This window comes from Passer montanus, unplaced genomic scaffold, assembly GCF_014805655.1.
Source record: "Passer montanus isolate IOZ18808 unplaced genomic scaffold, ASM1480565v1 scaffold99, whole genome shotgun sequence".
NCBI classification, from domain to species: domain Eukaryota; kingdom Metazoa; phylum Chordata; class Aves; order Passeriformes; family Passeridae; genus Passer; species Passer montanus.
The window spans coordinates 82,254-101,998 of record NW_024375367.1 but is presented as its reverse complement, the minus strand read 5'-3'; the positions used below and the strand labels follow the sequence as shown (position 1 = coordinate 101,998).

The 19,745-nt window shown below is 39.9% G+C and overlaps 1 protein-coding gene across 3 annotated transcripts in view; it reads left to right on the top strand.

The window, feature by feature from the left end:
* The window catches only part of LOC120496315 (complement C4-A-like), a 42,221-nt gene that overhangs the window by 17,320 nt on the left and 5,156 nt on the right, over nucleotides 1-19,745 (top strand). For 2 of the 3 annotated variants that reach the window (XM_039696646.1, XM_039696644.1), the window contains 21 exons: nucleotides 721-832; nucleotides 1,048-1,118; nucleotides 1,945-2,084; nucleotides 3,106-3,318; nucleotides 4,575-4,626; nucleotides 5,065-5,145; nucleotides 6,206-6,409; nucleotides 7,960-8,035; nucleotides 8,454-8,610; nucleotides 9,937-10,032; nucleotides 10,360-10,528; nucleotides 11,483-11,649; nucleotides 12,082-12,240; nucleotides 12,828-12,887; nucleotides 13,360-13,453; nucleotides 14,178-14,346; nucleotides 15,971-16,058; nucleotides 16,687-16,761; nucleotides 17,341-17,449; nucleotides 18,418-18,507; nucleotides 18,871-18,963. In XM_039696646.1, coding sequence (XP_039552580.1) covers nucleotides 721-832; nucleotides 1,048-1,118; nucleotides 1,945-2,084; nucleotides 3,106-3,318; nucleotides 4,575-4,626; nucleotides 5,065-5,145; nucleotides 6,206-6,409; nucleotides 7,960-8,035; nucleotides 8,454-8,610; nucleotides 9,937-10,032; nucleotides 10,360-10,528; nucleotides 11,483-11,649; nucleotides 12,082-12,240; nucleotides 12,828-12,887; nucleotides 13,360-13,453; nucleotides 14,178-14,346; nucleotides 15,971-16,058; nucleotides 16,687-16,761; nucleotides 17,341-17,449; nucleotides 18,418-18,507; nucleotides 18,871-18,963 — 2,475 coding nt within the window. The remainder of the gene's footprint in view (nucleotides 1-720; nucleotides 833-1,047; nucleotides 1,119-1,944; nucleotides 2,085-3,105; nucleotides 3,319-4,574; nucleotides 4,627-5,064; nucleotides 5,146-6,205; nucleotides 6,410-7,959; nucleotides 8,036-8,453; nucleotides 8,611-9,936; nucleotides 10,033-10,359; nucleotides 10,529-11,482; nucleotides 11,650-12,081; nucleotides 12,241-12,827; nucleotides 12,888-13,359; nucleotides 13,454-14,177; nucleotides 14,347-15,970; nucleotides 16,059-16,686; nucleotides 16,762-17,340; nucleotides 17,450-18,417; nucleotides 18,508-18,870; nucleotides 18,964-19,745) is intronic. The other variant, XM_039696645.1, reaches the window with a different exon arrangement.

Below are 19,745 nucleotides of genomic sequence, written 5' to 3'. Positions count from 1 at the left end.
CACTTTCACCCTTCTTGTGGTGGCTGGGGAGGGTCAAGGGGCATTTTAGTGCTGGGGCTGGGGGGGGAATTTTCACATCATCATTTCAGAGAGCCCCAGTACAGTGCAGCAGCCACGCAGCATTGCATCTTCCCACCTGTGCACGGGGAAGGTGGGAGTGGGACAGGATAACTTTTTGGGGAAAGAAAAGGCAGGAATCACTTCAGCCACTGCTGAGGAACTGATGGCCCCTGCCCACGGCCCAGAGAGGCCACAGACAGCAGAGCAGGGAAGTGGGTGGTTGTCTGCATTTAGGGCTCTAAGTGGTCTCAGATTTATGACTCTTTAATTAGTGGTGCTACTATTATATTACCAAAAAGAAAATTACTTTGCATCTAAAATTATCTCATTCTGAGTGCAATTTCTGCTACCATTTCTCACAGATTTCCCCTGTCTGTCACAAGTATGGGACACTGGGAACATCTTTACTAGCCTTACTGCAGGGGTCTGATTTCTCATTTGGTAGCATATAGTTATTGAAGAGTGGGAAGAGGAACTCTCTATTTGTTCAGTGACAAGCTATGGACATTGCTCTCTTTTTTCAACATTTTTCTTTAATGTACAGAATGAAACCCAGATGAAATCTTTTCGTTCAGAGCAAATTTTGTGTTCTTACAAACTGACTCTCTGCAAGTCAGCAGCTGAAGTCTGCCAAAAAGAAACCTTGCTCCTGTTTTGCAGAATACAGTGAAAGTGAAGAATTGTTTGATGAAACCTCTGTCAGCTTGCGCAGTTATTTTCCTGAGAGCTGGTGGTGGAGTTTTGAAGAAGTGGAAAGCCCTGGAAAGCACAGGTACTGTGTTGTCTGACTAGATTAATAAGGCAGATGAATACTGTACTCTCAAATGTATATAATTATGTAGTAATTATACTTTATGTAGTATCTGATGCAGAGGACTTCAGAATGTTTGCAAGTTCTTTGTCTCCACAATTGAGGGAGTATTTTCATCAAATGACAATGTTTACATTTTATACATGCTTTCTAATACATTTTTTGTCTGTTTTTAGTGTAAAAAACTTTGCTCCTGACTCTATAACTACCTGGGAAGTTCAGGCAATAAGTATATCTCCTGAAAAAGGTATAAGTATTGGGTATTTTTTGTTTGTTTCTTTGTATGGATGAAGAGAGAATGTATATTTCTTAAAAGAGAGATTATGTTGACAGAATAAAACAGTATATACTGAAAAAACACAAAGTGTTTTGATCACAATATTTACTTCTCTCTTTTATGCCACATTAAAGCTCAGCTAGAAGTTAAGGTATAGATTTATATTAAAAAAAAACAACATGAAGTAGGGGCTCAAAGATGATGGATCATACAATCAAAACTGTCTCTTATTCTTTCTACTCTATAAACCACCTCAGTTTAGCTTCCACATGGCCAGGAAGCACAAGAAAGGTAGCAGCAGTAAAACCACTTCTCTTTGAATAAGTCTGGGAACAGGTTCTGGCCATCTCAAAGCATGAACATCTGTGGCCTCTAAGGCAGAAAAGAAGACCAGGAAACCATCAAAGGATCAGCCAAGGGCTGGACACCAGAGAGCCCAGGTTCCCAGGTGCTACCCTCTGGGAGCTCCTAGGAGCTGATGAGGACCATGCAGCGTGGACAAAGGGTCTGCTTTGAAAGGGGAGGAAAACTGAGCCACATTTCAGTCACAAAACATACAAACACTTCTGCAGAATTTTAGCTATCAAAAACCATTGCAGTGGATCCAGGGGGCAAACTGGAGATAGGTCTGTAGTGCAGATGAGTTTAAATGAGTTCTGAGTATGTTTGTTTTCCTCTCCTGCTCGTGACCTCAGGGGAGCCCAGGCACTGAATTTTGATTAGACATTAAACTTCCTATCGCTGATGTTAAGTGTGTAATTCTCAATTCTGGCTGTTTTTCTTTTTCTCACCCTAGGGTTCTGTGTGGCTGACCCTCACAGCTTTGCAGTTTTCAAAGACTTTTTTGTGTCCCTGAGATTACCGTACTCAGTCAGACGACACGAGCAACTGGAAATAAAAGCAGTGGTTTACAATTACCTGCCCAACGATCTCCAGGTAGCGTTATCAACAACTGCTGCACCTTGCATGCCTAGCTAGCTAGATCTATAGTTTTGTAATAATTTAATGGGAATGACACCCTTCAGTGTCCCCCTATAGCCCAGACATAATGCTCCTGTCTTGAGCTCTTTCCCAAGCACAGGATCTAGTTCTATTTGGTAATCAAACTTCCTGTATAAAGCAGATTTTATTCACCATGTTACGTAGCCATATCCTTTGTCTTTGGATATGGCTTGTCTTCCTCTTCAATGAAGTAATCTGCTCCCTTTTTGCTGCCTGCTGATCTGAGCAGCTCCCAGCTGCTGACACTGACAATTACTGACACTTCACAAGATACACAAGATAGAAAGGTAAATGACTGTGAGCCCACCATCCAATGTTGGCCACAAAACTCATTAAGCATACAACGCAGAGCCACTTTTTCTCTTCATGTGACTCCTTTGTGGTCCTGCATATGGCCACAGTTGTCACTGGGCTAGGGGCCTCCGTCATCCTAAGGCTGATATTCTCTTTTTTTCACTTCTTCCCATCTCCCAGCCAGCCGTTCAACCAGCATCCTCTGAACTGCACTGTATTGTGTAGAGCTGGGATGTATAAAAATGCACTATCCTTCTCACTTCGCTGTGGCTCAGGGATGAGCCAAAACTCTTTAAAGTTCAGTGTAATGAAGAAATGTTAGCTGATTTACCTTCACAGCCCTAATCATGGTGCCACAATTTACATTGGAGGGGGCACCCATAGGTATTTTCCCGTGCAGTGCGGCACCAGGAATGCTCTTGGGCATTGCCTTGTCCCCACAGGTGACAGTGAAGATACTGTGGTTCAGGGATGAGCCAAAACTCTTTCAAGTTCAGTGTAATGAAGAAATGTTATCTGATTTACCTTCACAGCCCTAATCAATATAACTGAATATTAACAGGCCATGGTGCCACAATTTACATTGGAGGGGACACCCATAGGTATTTTCCTGTGCAGTGCGGCACCAGGAATGCTCTTGGGCATTGCCTTGTCCCCACAGGTGACAGTGAAGATGGAGGCAGTGAAGGGGCTGTGCACCGCAGAGACGACGGCCAAGGCCGTGCAGCTGTCCCTGCTGGCTAAGGGGAACTCGGCGACACCGGCCTTCTTCTCAGTCGTCCCTCTGACTGTGGGAGAAATCCCAATCACCATTATTGCTTTCGACCGCGATTCTGGGCACAGTGATAGCATTAGGAAGAATCTCAAAGTTGTGGTATGTATAACTAATTGTGGGCAGGCACTTCACAAATTGTCCTCAGATATGACATTCACTATGTGTGGAGCTCTCGTGGAGGAAGTGCAATGGCACAAACACGAGGCCGGAAGCAATTCAGGAAATCTGTTTTCCAGCAAGGACTGAAAGGAGGGAAAAAAATTTAAGCCTGTTTGCCTATTCTATATGGAAATCTTTGTTCTCTATGGCAAAAAATGTCCTTTACCCATGACACAGCAACAAATTCTTCAGCAGGTGCCTGTCTTAGAATGTTTAACTTCTCCCTGCTTCATGAACATGTATGAAAATTCTTTTTTTCCTTGTGAAGCCAAGATTGAAGGTGTCCATCTAGCAAACCTTTAAGAAGGAAATGCTCTCTGCTAGTAATAAAGTTAAACCCTATTTTATTCCTTCTGGTCAATGGATCATTCTTAACAATTGCATAGGTAAAAACATATGTTAACAGAGATGCTGTATTGATTATTTAATAACTTATCTCTCTTTCAAAATTATAAAAAGGAGGAAAAAAATTACTTTTAGAAAAAATTACTTTTCAAGTGCCAACACAGACTCATTACAATAACTAAGTCATCCATGGAGAGCTTTTGCTCATCCACACAAAATATGCAAAATATGAATCCTTGCACCCCTGGTGTCAGGTATTACCATGTAGGTAAGGATAAGGCACAGGATGCTGGGAACCTGCTGTTGTTAAAGGCTATAACTGTTGAAGATATAAACATAGTCTCAGAGTTCAGTGTTACACCAAAACATTAGAAGTAGCTATAAAACATTTTTTAATAAAACTGAAACTGTAGGAAGGAGGATGTGAGGAATCAGAAGGAAAGTATGTTTAAGTCTTACACCCAAGATGTACTCAGAATTTCATGGATTTCATACATGAGAGGTTTACTAAAATGAGTCCCTCTGTGAACTTTACTTGATGGGTCACAAAGCTGAGAATAAACTTTGAAGTTTAATTTTTGGGATTTGGGATTTGGTTAAAGGAATTTCATCCAGGGACATGTTTCAATAGTAATACAAAAAAATCAGCAACATTTATTAGTATTTCAGTTGGGAAACTGAAATTCTGATTTAAAGGTTGAGTTTTACCTAGAGAGAAATCTCTCTTCAAAATTATTTATTTGTGCCACCTGCTGGCCTAGTGCTTGGGTGGAGCTCACAGGCTTCTTGCAGCTTAATTTCAGGTGTGAGTGCTTGCAAACCCTTTGACTTTTCTTTCTCTAACCATGCAGGCTGAAGGTGTTTTACAGAGAGAAGAAGAGACCATTTGCATTAACAGTGACTGTAAGTTACCCAAAAGGATTACATACATATGAGGTTTAGAGTAAGAATTAACAATGAATTATGGGTGCAGTGAAAGACTCCTTAATGCACAGATGTTCCTTTGGTTAACCAGAACTTGTCAGAAATCTCTCCATCCAATACATAGCAAAAGACTCATGAAAGAAAAGAAAAAAAAAGTATTCTGAATTTTTAGAATTTATTTATTTTATTTTTGTTTTTCAAGGTATCATTCTTTATATATTAACTGGTCATCTATTTAATTCACTAATGGGTCTTAAAAGGTATTAAAAACAAGGGTTTTTTTCAAGTGTAAAATACTGCTAAAGATTGAAAATTAAATCACTATAAGAAAGATACTGTAATTTTACAAAAAATATACTTATGTTGTTTATTTTTTACGAGTCTGGATGTAGATATCTATTTATTTTTTATTTACAGTGAAGTCCCATACAGTGGACCTGAACAGACCATCTAATATGGTACCGGGTTCTGATAGCCATGTGTTTGTTAGCCTGAAAGGTAAATGTAATTTGTTTGTCAACAACTTCTCCATAGGTGACAAGGGACAGGCCCCTCTGTGCTGCTCATTCCTGCATGGCAAACCTCCATTCTCTCCTGGTTTTTCTGTTATGACTCAAATGCTCTGTGCTACATGACCAGGTCATAAAAGAAAACATCCCCAGGGTTGGGCCGGTAGCTCTTCCTCTTTCTAATTACTCCTTACTTGTAGTGAGGGTAATGGCTTTATGAAATCCATCCTTCCTTACTGTGCTTGGACTAACATTGCGGGAAAGCTAGACATGAAAGGAGGAGTTCTTCTCTAATAACTTCATGCAGGGCTGTAGAAATCTGCTTTGGATTCCAGAAATAAGGATGCCTGACTCTGATGTATAGGTTCTGGAGAGTTCTGTACTTCCAAAGAGGAGATATGTTCATATATTCATTTAATCAAATATAGTTGTACATACATATATATACATATATATACACTCATGCATGCATATTTTAAAACATCTCTAAGCAAGTATTTTTAGTAGTGATAAATACTTTCCCCCTGCCCCCAAAATGTAAAATAATGTATTTGTGACACAAAGGATATTGGCTTCCATTTCAAATCCCTGTTCTAAAATAAAGGGATCATTTAATTAGTAAAGTTATAAAATTACAGAGAGAAAAAAAAAAGCACATAAAATGTTTGACGTGATTAATGTAAAATCTTTTTATCCCTCTGTGGGAGGATCAGGGCTGGTTTGACAAGACTTTTCCAGCCCAAACCTGATAGACCAGTGTTTTCCCCCTTCCATTTCTTCCCTGACTCCAGTAGCCTGATGACTCTTTCTCTTTAATATTTCTTCACTGTGCCAGACTCCTTTCTCCAGCTTTCCCAGGGCCTGGCATCTTATCCTTGCTCTTCTTCAAGACTTCTTTATGAAGTCTCAGGTACCTGAGAACAGTGCTGAATATTGAGGAGTATCAGGCCAGGCTGGAATGTCAGCCTATAGTTAGGATCACCTTTCTTCATATTACAGCAATCCGTTTTAAATAAGATACATACTATGGCTTGTATTTTTTACAACAGGGAACATCATGGATCAGTCTGTTGAAAACTGTCTGAGTCTCAGCGGAGTTGAGAAGCTGATTCAGGTGCCCACAGGCTGTGCAGAGCAAACGATGGTGAAAATGGCCCCTGCAGTCTATGCCATTGAGTACCTGGATGCCAGCGAGCAGTGGGTGAACTTCAATCCCGAACGGAAGCAGGAAGCCATCAGTATGATTGAAAAAGGTAGGCAGGAAAGAACAAAACAAGGCAAAATAACCAGAGACCAAAGGTTGGGATCCCTGTTATCCGTTTGCACTGCACACCGACTGCAGCTGCCACCTGAAGGAGTGCCCACTGTCTTACCACAGCCACACAGAAATGCCCCTGCCAGTGTGCAGACAGATGTGAGACATGAGGGACAGAACCTGTAAGGAGGGCTTAGGACACTAATTACCACCATCTGGCACTGGATGGTATTGACACTGACAGTCCATTCTCTCTCTTGCCTAATTTAGAAGTAGAAAGCAAAATCTGAGCTGACCAATGAAAAGTCTTTTCAGACTAAATGGATAGCAAAGGCCAGTTGTTCATTGCCTCCAAATGTTCAAAATCAACCAAGATAAATGACATCCTAAAAATGTTTATTCTCCCAGTGGTTCATAGACACTGTTTAGGATAGCCAGCTGAGATGTAGACATCTCTGTCTGTGGCTGTCAAGAGGAGTATGACAAAGGAAATTCCCAGTGCTAATCATGATATTGACACCATGAATGAATGAATGATGAATAGTCCTGTATTCATCATTATGAATGCTGGCACATCATTGTGAATGATAGCTTACATCATTATGTAAGCTAGAAGGACTTCAGCAGCCTTGGGCCAAGCCAGGGAGGGAGTTTCCTTAGGGAGAGGACACCTGCTAGTCTTTTTCTGGAAGACTCCACTCCAAGATGTGATCCAAAGCTGGTGTTAAATGTACAGCAAAGTCAGGACCACAGTATGTGGAAATGTTCCAGCTCACAGAACTAACACAGGTACAGCTCATCTTTCTAAATATACTGGTGTGCTTGTGGCTTAAAGCAGTACAATGCACTTGTCATTGTGATCTTCAGAAATGATATACATATTTCATCAATGAAAAACAAATGTAGAAATAGAGATTAAAAGCATGCTAGCTGTTGCTGCTTGGAGATCTTTGCCTATTTATCAAGCCTGCCAAAAGTGACATGAGATCCTGCTAATAAGTATTTAGTATTATCAGCATCATTTAGTGTCTACATTGTGCTTTTATTTATTCTTATTGACGTTCATCAGTGTAAAAAATTAATTGTGTGGCTACAATACAGACTTTGTCAAAATAATAGCAGTTGAGATCAGAAGCCACAAGTCATGATTTTTCTAAGACTGTGTCTGACTCAATAGATGATGTTTTGTATACTTTTTGATTCAATGCACCATAAAATCAACAGCTTGAAAAGTTGTCAATAACGGAAAATTATTTCCCAATATTCACTACACATACAATGTTTTATAACCATAGGTATCTGCAGTTTTCAGGTTATTTTATTGGCTCGATTAACTCAGACAAGACAGAGGACCTTCTAAGCCTAGTGATTTTTCTGTGTCAAATTCTGCTGATCCAGTAATTTCCTCCTTAATGCCCCATTGAACACCTTCAGGAACTCTTCCACCAGTCAATACAAAACATGTCCATTATATTGCAAGTCATGTAGGAAAATGCCCAAGAAATATGAGCGTTCTCTGAACAGTTATGTGATCTCCTGTTCATGCAGGTTACATTAGACTGCTTGAGTTTCAGAAGGAGGATGGGTCCTATGGAGCATTTAAATCAACCCCCAGTAGTGTATGGTAAGTGGTTTTCTCTTCCTGGGGTTTAGATTTTAGGGTTTTATTTTTGTTTATTTGATTGGGATTTTTTTTTAATTTACCTCTATTATCATTTGATGCATCAGAAGTTTTTCTTTGGTGATGGATTTTGAAAATCTGGAGTTTGCCTATGTATTTTTGTCATGAATAATCAGCCACCAAATTCTCTGAGCATATTCAGTCCTTGGTGAACGAAATTTTTACTGAGCCACTGATTATTTTGCATTTGCCACAAAGTAGAAATATTCAATCTGATGTTGAACAATAACTTGCTAGGTTGCAGTGAGCGCACTGTATTGAATATGAGTCTGTGCATAAAATTATTATGTTTTTCTTCCTGTCAGTGTAGTCTTATCTAAATATGTGTCAGCACAAGTTTGGAAAATTTTCTTTTGTGCAGGTTAACTGCATTCATTGTTAAAGTGCTCACCAGGAGCAGAGAATACTTTGGTATACAAGACAGCCACATAACCAACTCGATTTCCTACTTGGTTAATCAACAGCAGGCAGATGGATCATTCCATGACCACCACCCTGTATGGGACAGGAAAATGCAGGTAGGTCATCCATAGTTAGCCTTCAATGCACAACAAATAATTCTAGTAGGGATTGAAAGGAATGCTGTGAGTTGTTGAATAACAAGAAATGTATCTAAAGAGAATAGATCTGTAATGCAAGTACAAAATCTGTAAATTAAAATTAATTTGTTAAAATATCTGTCATGTCAGATGCATAGCTAGCACTTCACCACCTTTATCTTTTTATAGTCTTAGATTCGTTTTTCAACTATACCTAAAGGGCACTTAAAAAAATATATTGGGAGTCATATATTTGGTAAAAATGTAAGACTTTTATTGCCAAAGGCAATAGAGTGTAGAATTGTAACTTTGTTTTGAAGGGGCATCCAGAGCTCATCTAGTCCAAATGCTGCTCAAAACAGTTCTAGTTAGATCAGACTGCACGTCCACCTGTGTCTCAAGTACATCCCAGTCTGTCTGGGTAAGCTGTTTCAGTATTTCACCGTACGCATGGTGAAAAAAGAAAATGTTAACACTTAAATCAGAAATTCTAATTGCATATCTTGGTCTACACATCCTCTATAACTGTCCAGAAACAAAGAATTATTATACTGTCCATGAATTTAGTCTAGGAAATGAATGTGCATCTTCCAAAACTCATTGAAAATGCAATGTAATGACCATATATATATGAAAAAACATGCATTAATATTTTTTATCATCTGTGTCAAATAACTAGTGAGGCTTTCACACTCTGGCCTCAAAGCTAGTTTCACAGTTGATATAAGACTATTGTGGAAAAAGAAACAAATAGCTCAAGGGCTGGTCAAAAGGTTTTGGGTTTTTTTGACCTGTGTTCAAGCTGAGATAATCTTCTATTTTACGTATACCGCAAGAGCTTTCAGGGGAAAAATGCTAATGAGACCACAGTGTTTACTTAACAAGGAGAGGGATAAGAAATGATCCAGTACTGGTGTATAAATACCTTTACAGGAGAGTTCTGTCTGCAAGGTAGGACAGAGATGAAAACAACCCCCCCACCTAGTGACCGGAAATTTAAACTATGAATGTTTCAGTGAGAAATTATAGATTTTTATCTGTAAGAAAAATAACTAAATATTTGACTATCAGCTAAAGGATGTGGTGGGCTCCTGATCTTTTATACTGTTTAATGCAACCTGACTGCCACTATAGAAGATATACTTTAGATGGACACATATTACTGAGAAAAATTTAAGGCAACAACTACATGGTACATGACCAGAGGGTTTGCAGAGAAGATCCTTGACCTTATGAGAAGTAATTTTCTAGATTTAATCATAAATGTATGCATGCTTATTTAACTTTTCATATTTCATCTTTCAGGGTGGCATTGAGACAGCAGAAGATGATTTGGCTATGACAGCCTTTGTAACCATAGCACTGCAACACACCCTACGTGTCTTCCCATCGCCTGATGTGGTAGGAAGCCTGGCTCTTTAAGTCTGCAGTCTATTGCACAATGGCTTATCCACCTTACCATCTCTTGGAGAACTGCAAATGGGGTTTAAAATCTGCTTACATCTGTGGTGGATAGGAAAGGATGTCAGGGTCTAATATACAACCAGGTGTTTTGAGCTACACGCGCCATCATCAATGGCTTTAATTACAAAGCAAATATTATTATAATTGTCTTAAAAATTACTACAAGAAAGTATTCTAATTTCCAAGTACTAGTTTCCTAGTGCCAGAAGTAACAGTTAGCAAGTCTCAGTGATCTTTACAAACAGATCTATTCTGTTTCCACAGGCGCAAGTGATTACAGGAGCGGTGGCTTACATGAAGAGTCAATTTTCAAGAAATACTGACTGCTATTCTATTGTCATCACTGCTTATGCTCTGACACTAGTACGGTCTGATAGCGAAGAAGCTCAGTTTGTGAAAGGAAAATTAAGGGACTGTTCTTCTTTTGATGGAGGTACTGGTAACTATTCTTAAAAATCCCTTTAGAAAGTACTTTTCCTAATGGAAACACTCTGAGCACGCTTACATGAACAAACCTAATTGAATTAAATGAAGAAGAATTACTTTTCTACAACTGTGTATGTGCATGTGTAATATATTTAATTATTTATATTGCATAATTAAATATTTCAATATTTGACATTTTAATATGTCATTTTCATAACTAATATCACTATAAAATGGCAGCTAGTGAAGCCTGGATCATAACCTTCTCTGATTTTGAAACCGGAACAAAACTACAGTAAATATTCATTTATGTTTTCTTCTTCCCTTGGAAAGAAAAAGAAATCCAAGCCAAATGAGAAAGAAGAAACTTCATATGAAAAAATAGCAACATACAGGAGTAGTTCAGACTGGGTTTGTGGTCAAGAGGGAAGGGTCTCTTCCAGCCCACCTGCTTTCAAAGCCCTCCACCAGTTCTGAGTGCTTTGTCCCAGCTTCCCATGGATGTCCCACTGACCCCCACGGGGTGTGGCAGTGGTGACTGCTGAGTCAGTCAGCTGTGTGGCTGCACCACCATCCTGGTTATCCCTTCCAATGCATTTGGTAAATACAGTACAGTTCAACAGCCCCAGTTTAAGCATAGGGAATAGGCTTCTCCTTAATCAAGGCTGGATTTGTGTCTGTAATTAATACTATTATGCCTGAGGGACCACCAGACACAATGCTACCACTCCATCAGATGGACATCGCATCATTAGACCCATTGGTTGGAGATATCAAAATTGAAAATTCTGGGTTTTCTTTTCCATTATCTGTTCTTCCTGGCTGATTTGTTGCTCTCACAACAGCCTCTGTGTCTTGTGGTTCCACAGTCCCATGGCATGAAGTATCCACTGTGTAGAGCAATAGTGATTTTTGGCAAAAGTCTCTGCCAAGGTGATTCAGGACTGAGTTATTCTTGCAGCAAAGCAACATCGTTACTGGGGAAACGGCAACAACGCAGTCTCAGTGGAAACCACTGCCTATGCCCTGCTTCAAACCTTGCTCCTGGACGACATGGAATATGCAAGGCCTATTGCCACGTGGCTGACAGAAAGAAGGAACTACGGTGGAGGCTTCTGCTCTACACAGGTGCCTGACCACCAGATCAGGGGGAGTCTTAAGGGGAGGGAAGGAAGTAAAAGCCCCCTAAAAACTTTTTCATTTAGATTTGAACATTGAATTTTCAACTTCTTTGGTATATGAAGCAGTAAAGATTTTGGATCGTCAATTAGCAATGGGCCAAAATAAAATAGTTAAAAGCCAGCAAAGAAAATTCTTTGTCCTCATGAAGAAGTAGGATAATCTAAGGTCAGGACTCCAATGTGTTTACAATTTAATGCTATTAGAAGAAGCTGGGAAATTAAATGAATAGTCTGTGCAAGTAGGAACAGACAAATGCAGGAGAATTTCAAAGCAGCAAAAAGCATAAAACTGAATTCAAGGTGACTGCTAATGCCATCTCACATGTTGTTGAAATAACCTGGCATAACTGCTAGTTTTTTGCTTTTCTTTCTCACCTAGGACACAGTGGTGGCCTTAGAAGCTCTGTCAGCATACAGCATACAGACACTGGACACTGCTTCCACAGACCTGACTGTCAGACTGGGAACACCTGGAAGGCAAAATTACTACAGCATTGTTCTGACTGATGCCCATGAAGAATTTCAGAAGCAGCTAGAGGTATAGAACCACTGGTTGTTTCAAAGTTTTTTTTTCCTCAAGAAGGAGCAATCAAATCCTCTGGCCTAGGTTTTGTCATGTTAAGCAACCATGATGTAGCTGATTTATTATACCTTTAAATAATTTGATCTGTGACAACAGAATCTTTTTAAACTTAAAAAACCCCAAACCCATCAGGTGCTTAGGAGCACACTTTAGAGGTGCTTTCCTGCCTCTAAAGACTTTGGTGGCATGAATCTCTCCCAAAATTGAAGAGCAGCCAGGAACCTAAGTCCTTCTAAGAAATGAGGAGGAAGGGGAATAATCTGATCTTCACTGTGCCTGGAACTGTGAAAATGTGAAATCCAGGGTACAAAGGAGGGACTGTAGTTGGTAAAATGCATCTACTGAGCCCTAAAACGTCAGAGTAAGATTCATTAGCTCAGTGCATTTAAAATCTTGAGACATGAGGTCTCATCATTCCTTCCATAGATTTCTCTACCCAGGTTTGGGGGGTAAAGGCATAGAAGACTGTCAAGACGTCAGGAAAACAATAGACCAAATTCTGAGCACAAACTAAATATCTTTTCTTTTCCCTTGGTTTGCAGTTTGAACTTGGGAGAAAACTTGAAGTATCTGTGAATGGCAAAGGAAATGGGACAATGAGTGTAAGCTGTAAATTCAAAATCCAGAGTCTGGCTAGATTTCTTCAATCTCTTTTTGAAACCAAAGTGAAAACTTACTTGACATGGCCTCAAACTTTATGTTCCTGCCTCCAAAATTCTAAAATTTGGGTCCTAAAGCCTGCCCTTATGAACCGTCATTTTTTCCTGTCTTTAACTTTATTAAATCCATAAAATGTCAAGGATGATGGAGGTGGCTGGAGTTTGAAAGACCTCTCTGTTTTTTGTGAATGGAGAGTTATCTCAAAGTAGTCCCACAAATTCACCATTTGTGAATTGCACATGGGACCTGCTTATATCTGTGACACTCCTCTGTGACCAGTCTGTGCCACTGAGGGTCTGGTCTTTCTTTCCTCACTCCCATGCCCCATCATCATGTGTTGGAGTCCTGAATGGATAAATTCGTTGTCATTCAAATTATATTTTTAGTGGCTTGCTGTTTGTGTGTTCATCTTAGATATTAAAAATGTACTGGTCACCTGAGCTGAAGAACAGCACCTGCAGTGATTTGATTTTGACAGTGGAATTGGAAGGGATCCTGAAGTACTCTGGTGAGTGAAAGGGCAGGGGCTGGGTCTCAAAGGGGACACATTTGGCCAGCCGCTAATGCTACGTCATAGCTTTGCAGCCTTGGAAAGTGGGAACAAATGAACGAAACAAGGAAAAAGAGAAGTCCCTGAACTCTACCCAGTCATTGTTTCATTTAGCTTATTATGCTTATTCTTAGATGGTATGACAACTATGAGTGACTGCGGTGTGGCAGGTACTTAGCAGTTACACAGATACCATTAGAAACTCTTCTTGAGAAAGGAGAGGTGAACTCCCTTCACAGAGGGGAAAGCCCTGCACAGTTCCCTGGCTAAGGAGGGACCTACCATGTGGGCTTAAAATTCTTTGAGGCAGATCTGTCATAGGTCTTTCACATGAGCAAGAATGTGTTTTGCATCTCCTGAAGTGTGTAGTCATCATCATCTCTGTGTCTGCATTGTTTTTTCTGTTTGAATTGTTAACTTTTGGAGGGAGGGATTGTCCTTTAAATATTTATGCATAGCCTAAACTCCATTCTAACTAGGTTTGTTAGTTATTCTTACCATAGTTATCCCCTAGTTATAGAATTCCAACTCTGAATTAATTGAAAACACTGAGACAGTGTACAGTGAACTGTTATAAAACTCACAGTGATGGCATGACTGCCTACTGGAATTTATGATTATACCAAAAAGAGCCAAACTGCAGGCAAACTTCTTCATGGCTGACCATGTCTCTCACCACCAGAAGCTGAATACTCTGATGAAGATGATGATTATGAGGACTTGACTACAGGAGGAAACAGCACTTTTGAGACACTGTCTAGAATGGATTGGTTTGATATCCGCAGCAGAAGAAAAAGGGATCTGACCACTCTCAGCAAAACAGAATCCTTGCAATACAAAGTCTGTGTCAGGTAGGTCTGCAAGATCAGGTCCTCATTTACTTGTAATTCTCCTTTGTCACCCTCTTCATATCTACAAGCTCAGCATCCAACCTAGTCATCTCCTGTGAGTCTGCATACGCTGTAAGTATGTCCTCTTTCCCATGGCAGAAGAAAAGGTTTCCAAACAATGTATGATATTTATTTACATGGTTTACATGGACTTCAAATGTCCACTGCAACTTCTTCCCCATCAAATTCTGGGGAGACTCTAAGTTGAAATAAATATTTTATTAAAAAAGCTAAATACAGCTGGAACGCAATAGTAGCTTGTTTACAGCGTTTCATCACTTTCTGGAGAGATGCTGTTACTTCCTTTGTGGTCACACTTTGGCCTCATGACAAAAGAAAGGATGGCTAATACTATCTAGGAGAGAAGAGGATACAGATGGGATATTCTGTTGTGACAGGAAGTTGACAAAGGCAGAAGTAGGAAAAAGGAAACCCTCCTATGCAGCATAACACTGAAACACCTGTCTTTTTTCCTATTTACTGTTTGGCATTGGTCTCAGAAGCACAAATTTGTGTCTCTCCTGTCTATTCTAGAGAGGAGCAGGATTGAAGGAGACTGTTTTTCTCCCCAGTAGAATTTTGGTTTTCCACTGAGTTTTGTCAAAGCCTTGAAGACTACCTCCTCTTTTCTTTACCTCCTCTTTTAAAAAGTGGCATGAACAATAGTAGGGGAGGACTAAAGTTACCCTAATTCCCAATTTTCACTCTCCCTCATTAAATACATATTCAGTGAATTGTGTACTGGCCAAAGCATCATGTTCCCCATTAATTGCTATGTAACATTTTTCACCTACCAGATCCACTATTCTGCTGAGTGTTAGGCTGAGGCTTAGACAATAATATGAAATTCCTTGTGGTTAAGACATGGGAGAAAAACTGAAAGCATTATTTACATCACTGTTCTTCTTCCCTACACTGTGGTGCATCCTTTACAGGAAAGGGAGAGTGCCAAAATAAAAAGTTCTGAAGTACTACAAAGAGTATGTAAAGTATGTCATGCCAATGCACCCTGTGTGAGTGCAGAACCACTTCATTTTCCAGCAATAACACCTCTTCCTGATTTTTGAGATGGTGAAAGCTAAAAGATTGGAAATCCAATACAGCTATTTAGTAGATAATTACAGCAATGAGGATTTTTGCCTCGGACAGAAAAGGTGAAGTAAATTTGACTTAGTCTGTGAAACATTTGGATAAATTAATTTCCTATCTCCACTTTGTAAGTAACAGAGAACAGATACTTTGTCAGTGCTGCTAACCTCCCTGGCTTCAACAATGCTTTTGGAGTGGTATGAAATGTCATTTACAGGTGATTTTTTTCTGCCTATCAGCTCCAAGGAAAGCCTATATGAAAATCTCAGGCCAGGTGCCTGGGTTTTGGATGACCATTTGACTAGTTTAGATGACTCATTTTACCTCGTGACTCTTAATGAACTAGGCAGCTAATTTTCAAATTAAAATCCATTTAGGAAAGTTAAATGGCGTGGAAAGTTTTGCTGCACCTTTAGCAAGTGTGCAAAGCCAGACCCTTCAAAGCAACCTGGCTGTTCAGTGCAGCTGTTCACTGCTGACCATGTCCCTTAAAAAGGTCCACAGGTCCCAAAGCACCAAAGATGTCCTTGGTTGATCTCACTCTGCTGAGTGGGTTGGAGCCTGACACAAAGGAGCTCGAACAGGTTAGCAACACACTTTTCTTTGCAACCTTTTATAGAGCCTTTAGAAAATTTTTCTTTCAAAATCTTTCCAAAAATCTACAGAAGAGACATGGGAAAACAGATGATAGATAGATAGATAGATAGATAGATAGATAGATAGATAGATAGATAGATAGATTTTCACTATTCTCATTCTAATAAAAATATTTGCTGAGTGAAAGAAATTTAAAGCTTGTGGTGAACAGAGTTTGGATTTCTTAGTCCTTTGTAAAAGAAATTAGGGCGAGGCTCAGCAGGGCAGCAATATGCCTCTCTTTACCATGTACTGCTGTCGTGTGACACACCAGGACAGTGCATCCTGTGCTTGCAGAGCAGAAAGCAGGTAGTCTTTCAGTGGTGCTCGGTGGCAGGGCACAGTGACAAGGAGATGGGGCACAGTGCTCTGAAAATGTGGCAACAGAGTCTGGGGTTCTGAAGCCGCACTGGTTGAGGGAAGTTTGCTCTGTTTTGTGCTTTCAGGGACTGTCCCCTTGAGGGAGGAAGAAAGAGGGCTGAAAAAAACAAACTAGAATATGGAAGGTGGCAGCAAAAATATTTTTGTTCTGGTAGGGGTTTGTTCTGATTTGTTTGTTTCTTTGTTTTCCTGCAGTTGGTGACAGCTTCAGACAGGTACATTCAGCACTTTGAGTACAAGGAAGGAAAGGTTTTGCTCTACTTTGGTGAGGTAAGCAAACCCAATGATTTTCTAATCCCTGCCATTTCAGATAGCATACAGGCTTTTTAAAAATCTAATCATTGCATTTTTCACTCTCCGTTACCTTTCTGTAATTTTTGTTATTTATTATTATTGAACAGCTCAGTGGGAAGAAGGGAAACACACATCTTCCTCCATTCTATGTCCAAGGAGATGTAGTTCATATACAAGATTTGGCCTTTGATCCAAGAAAAAAGAGAAATCCTCTAGGCAAAAGGGATTCTTTTCATACATGATAACTAAAGTGTTAACTGGTGGTCCTGTAAATTCCACATGGACATCTTGCATGTGAAAACCAAGATCCAAATAGTGATTAGCAAATGTAAACATCAGAACCCCTAGTCTCTGTGTATATTTCCCAATATTTTGGATAATGGCTCCACCCTACGCTCACTTGAATTGTTTCACCTCTGCAGCCAAAGCAGATATCAGCATTAACTCCTCTATGCCATCAACACGTGTTCAACAACCAGCAAAGGCACAAACATTGAGGAATTGACTGAGCAGAGAGAGTTTTCTCATGAAAACTGTTCTTCCTTTTTCCTTCAGCTCCCACGTGGACCAGACCCAGACTGTATATCATTTGGGGCAAAGCAGATCAATCCCATGGGCTTGGTTCAGCCAGCAAATGCCATCCTTTATGATTTTTACAACCCTGGTAAGGGCACAGATAAATGATACATAACTGCTTGAGAGACTCCCAAAAAACCCCTCCAGTCTATAGAAAGTTGATTTTGATGTAGTGTGTGAAACCATGTGATTTTGTTGAGTGATAAAAAAAAAAACAGCTTTGCATAACTGTCTTCCAGTTACTTTAGATTATCTAAGCAGAGATCTCCTTAGGAATGGTCTAGTACTGCAAATGGACTGAAAATATTAACTTTTACACTCATGGATTTTTAAATCAGATTTGCTGAGTTCCTGATCCTCATGGTGCTTTTAAGCATATTTTACTCACATTTTGTTTTGACAGGCTCTGTCTTTATAGATCTAAGGCAGTCTTGGATGTTTGACTTTTGTAGTGTGCTTGCCAGGGAAAGCAGTCTTGTTCCTCATTCAAAGAAAGGTTAAATGCAAATCATCCCCATGTGCCAAAGTCATGCAAACAATATTTGAAAATTAGGTCAAGTCGCTACTTTGCCTTCACAGAGGGAGCCAGGACAGTTTACATTGAGTTTAAACCACTAACTAACTATTGGCTGATCCTATCTTCTTCTGAAACAGTGCAGTGTTCACTGTTGTTCTATGGCCTAAAGAGGCTTTTAAGATGGATGGTTTCCAGAGGGACCAAAAAAACATGGGGCGGGGGGAAGCAGGGAGGGAAGAACACAACTTAAAAAAACAAATACAAACAAATGAAAACCTCAACAACAACAAAATGCCCAAACAAAAATTATCCAAACTGAACAAAAATAACCTCAAGCTGTTGCCCAGCTGAAAGGCAACACTGTACTCCGGGTGCCTAAGCTGTAGGTCTTTGGGAACTGCTGATGTGCATCTGATCCCTCAGTGCTCCGCTTTCTCTGGACCAGGGAAAAGCTGGGCTGCAAACATAGTTTGTGCTGTACTGCACAGGCTTTTCCACCTGAGCTCTCCCATATGAGATGCTTTGTTCCCTGTCCACAGACAGGAGCTGCAGTGTGTTCTACAGCGCTCCCAAGCACAGTGCCATGCTCTCAAAGCTGTGCCACGCCAACGTCTGTCAGTGCGCAGAAGGTAAGGAATGACTGCATGAGCTGGTCTGAAAGAAGATACTTACTTCTAGGAACAATTTATATGGCAATTGTTAAGCCCAGAAAGGACCATTAGAATTATCCTAATGTGTAATACAGGCCACATTCATCCTCTAGGATGTTCAGTATCAAACTGACTATTTTTTTCATACACATGTGTGTGTACGTAAAAACCTACTATCACACCACTAAGGAAGTTGTTCTGCCATTTTATTCTCTATTATGTTGTTGTGTGAATATGGATGTGTAAACTACATCTGTCTATATATCCATGCCTATAGGGGCATGAATATGCAGACAGATGTAGTTTACACATCCATATTATCACTTATTTTCTTCTTTCCAGGTCCCTGCCCAAGACAAAAATCAACTTTCAGTAAATCATTAGCACAAACCGCACGTGTTAGTTTTGTCTGCTACCAACCTACTGCAGATTATGGTAAGGCATGAAAGACAGCTGTTGATTTCAACATCATTCATTTTAATAAGTATAAACTTGTAGTTTTATGTGCCCAGACTTCTTCTGAATTGAGTAGGGTTTATGTATGTGGCCAAGAGGCTGAGGAGAAATAAACAAAGGTGTGTGCAGTTGTAGTCATCAGGGCAGAGAAGTGGGAAGAAAAGGCCTCAGAAAGATGCAGCAGGATGCTGGGGACAGGAGGGGTGGACATTGTTACATTATGTTATTGTGTTTAGGAAAAACCCATGTGTAGCAGTACCACAGTCCACTACATCCCTCATGTTACAGGATGTAAATAAACAATAAGGTTTCCATCCATGGCATGCCATAGTTCAGCAGCTCCTTCTGCAGAGCTAGATGAATATTTTTCCTTTTGTTAATTCACCTTTCTGGCCTCTTCTTTGGATACAAAATTGAGGCATGGCATAGTTCAGCAGCTCCTTCTGCAGAACTAGATGAATATTTTTCCCTTTGTTAATTCACCTTTCTGGCCTCTTCTTTGGATACAAAGTTGAATGAACTACTGAAAGAAAACTGGTTGTGCACCATTGATAAGTTAGATGCTAACAGAAGGACAAGAAAAGTGAAAACCTGACCACAGAGGAGGTTCCTTGACAACATACAAAGAAAGGAATACAAATCTAGAGTCTCCTGATTGAATGAACGACTAAAAGAAAACTGGTTGTGCACCATTAATAAGTTAGATGCTAACAGAAGGACATGAAAACCTGACCACAGAGGAGGTTCCTTGACAACATACA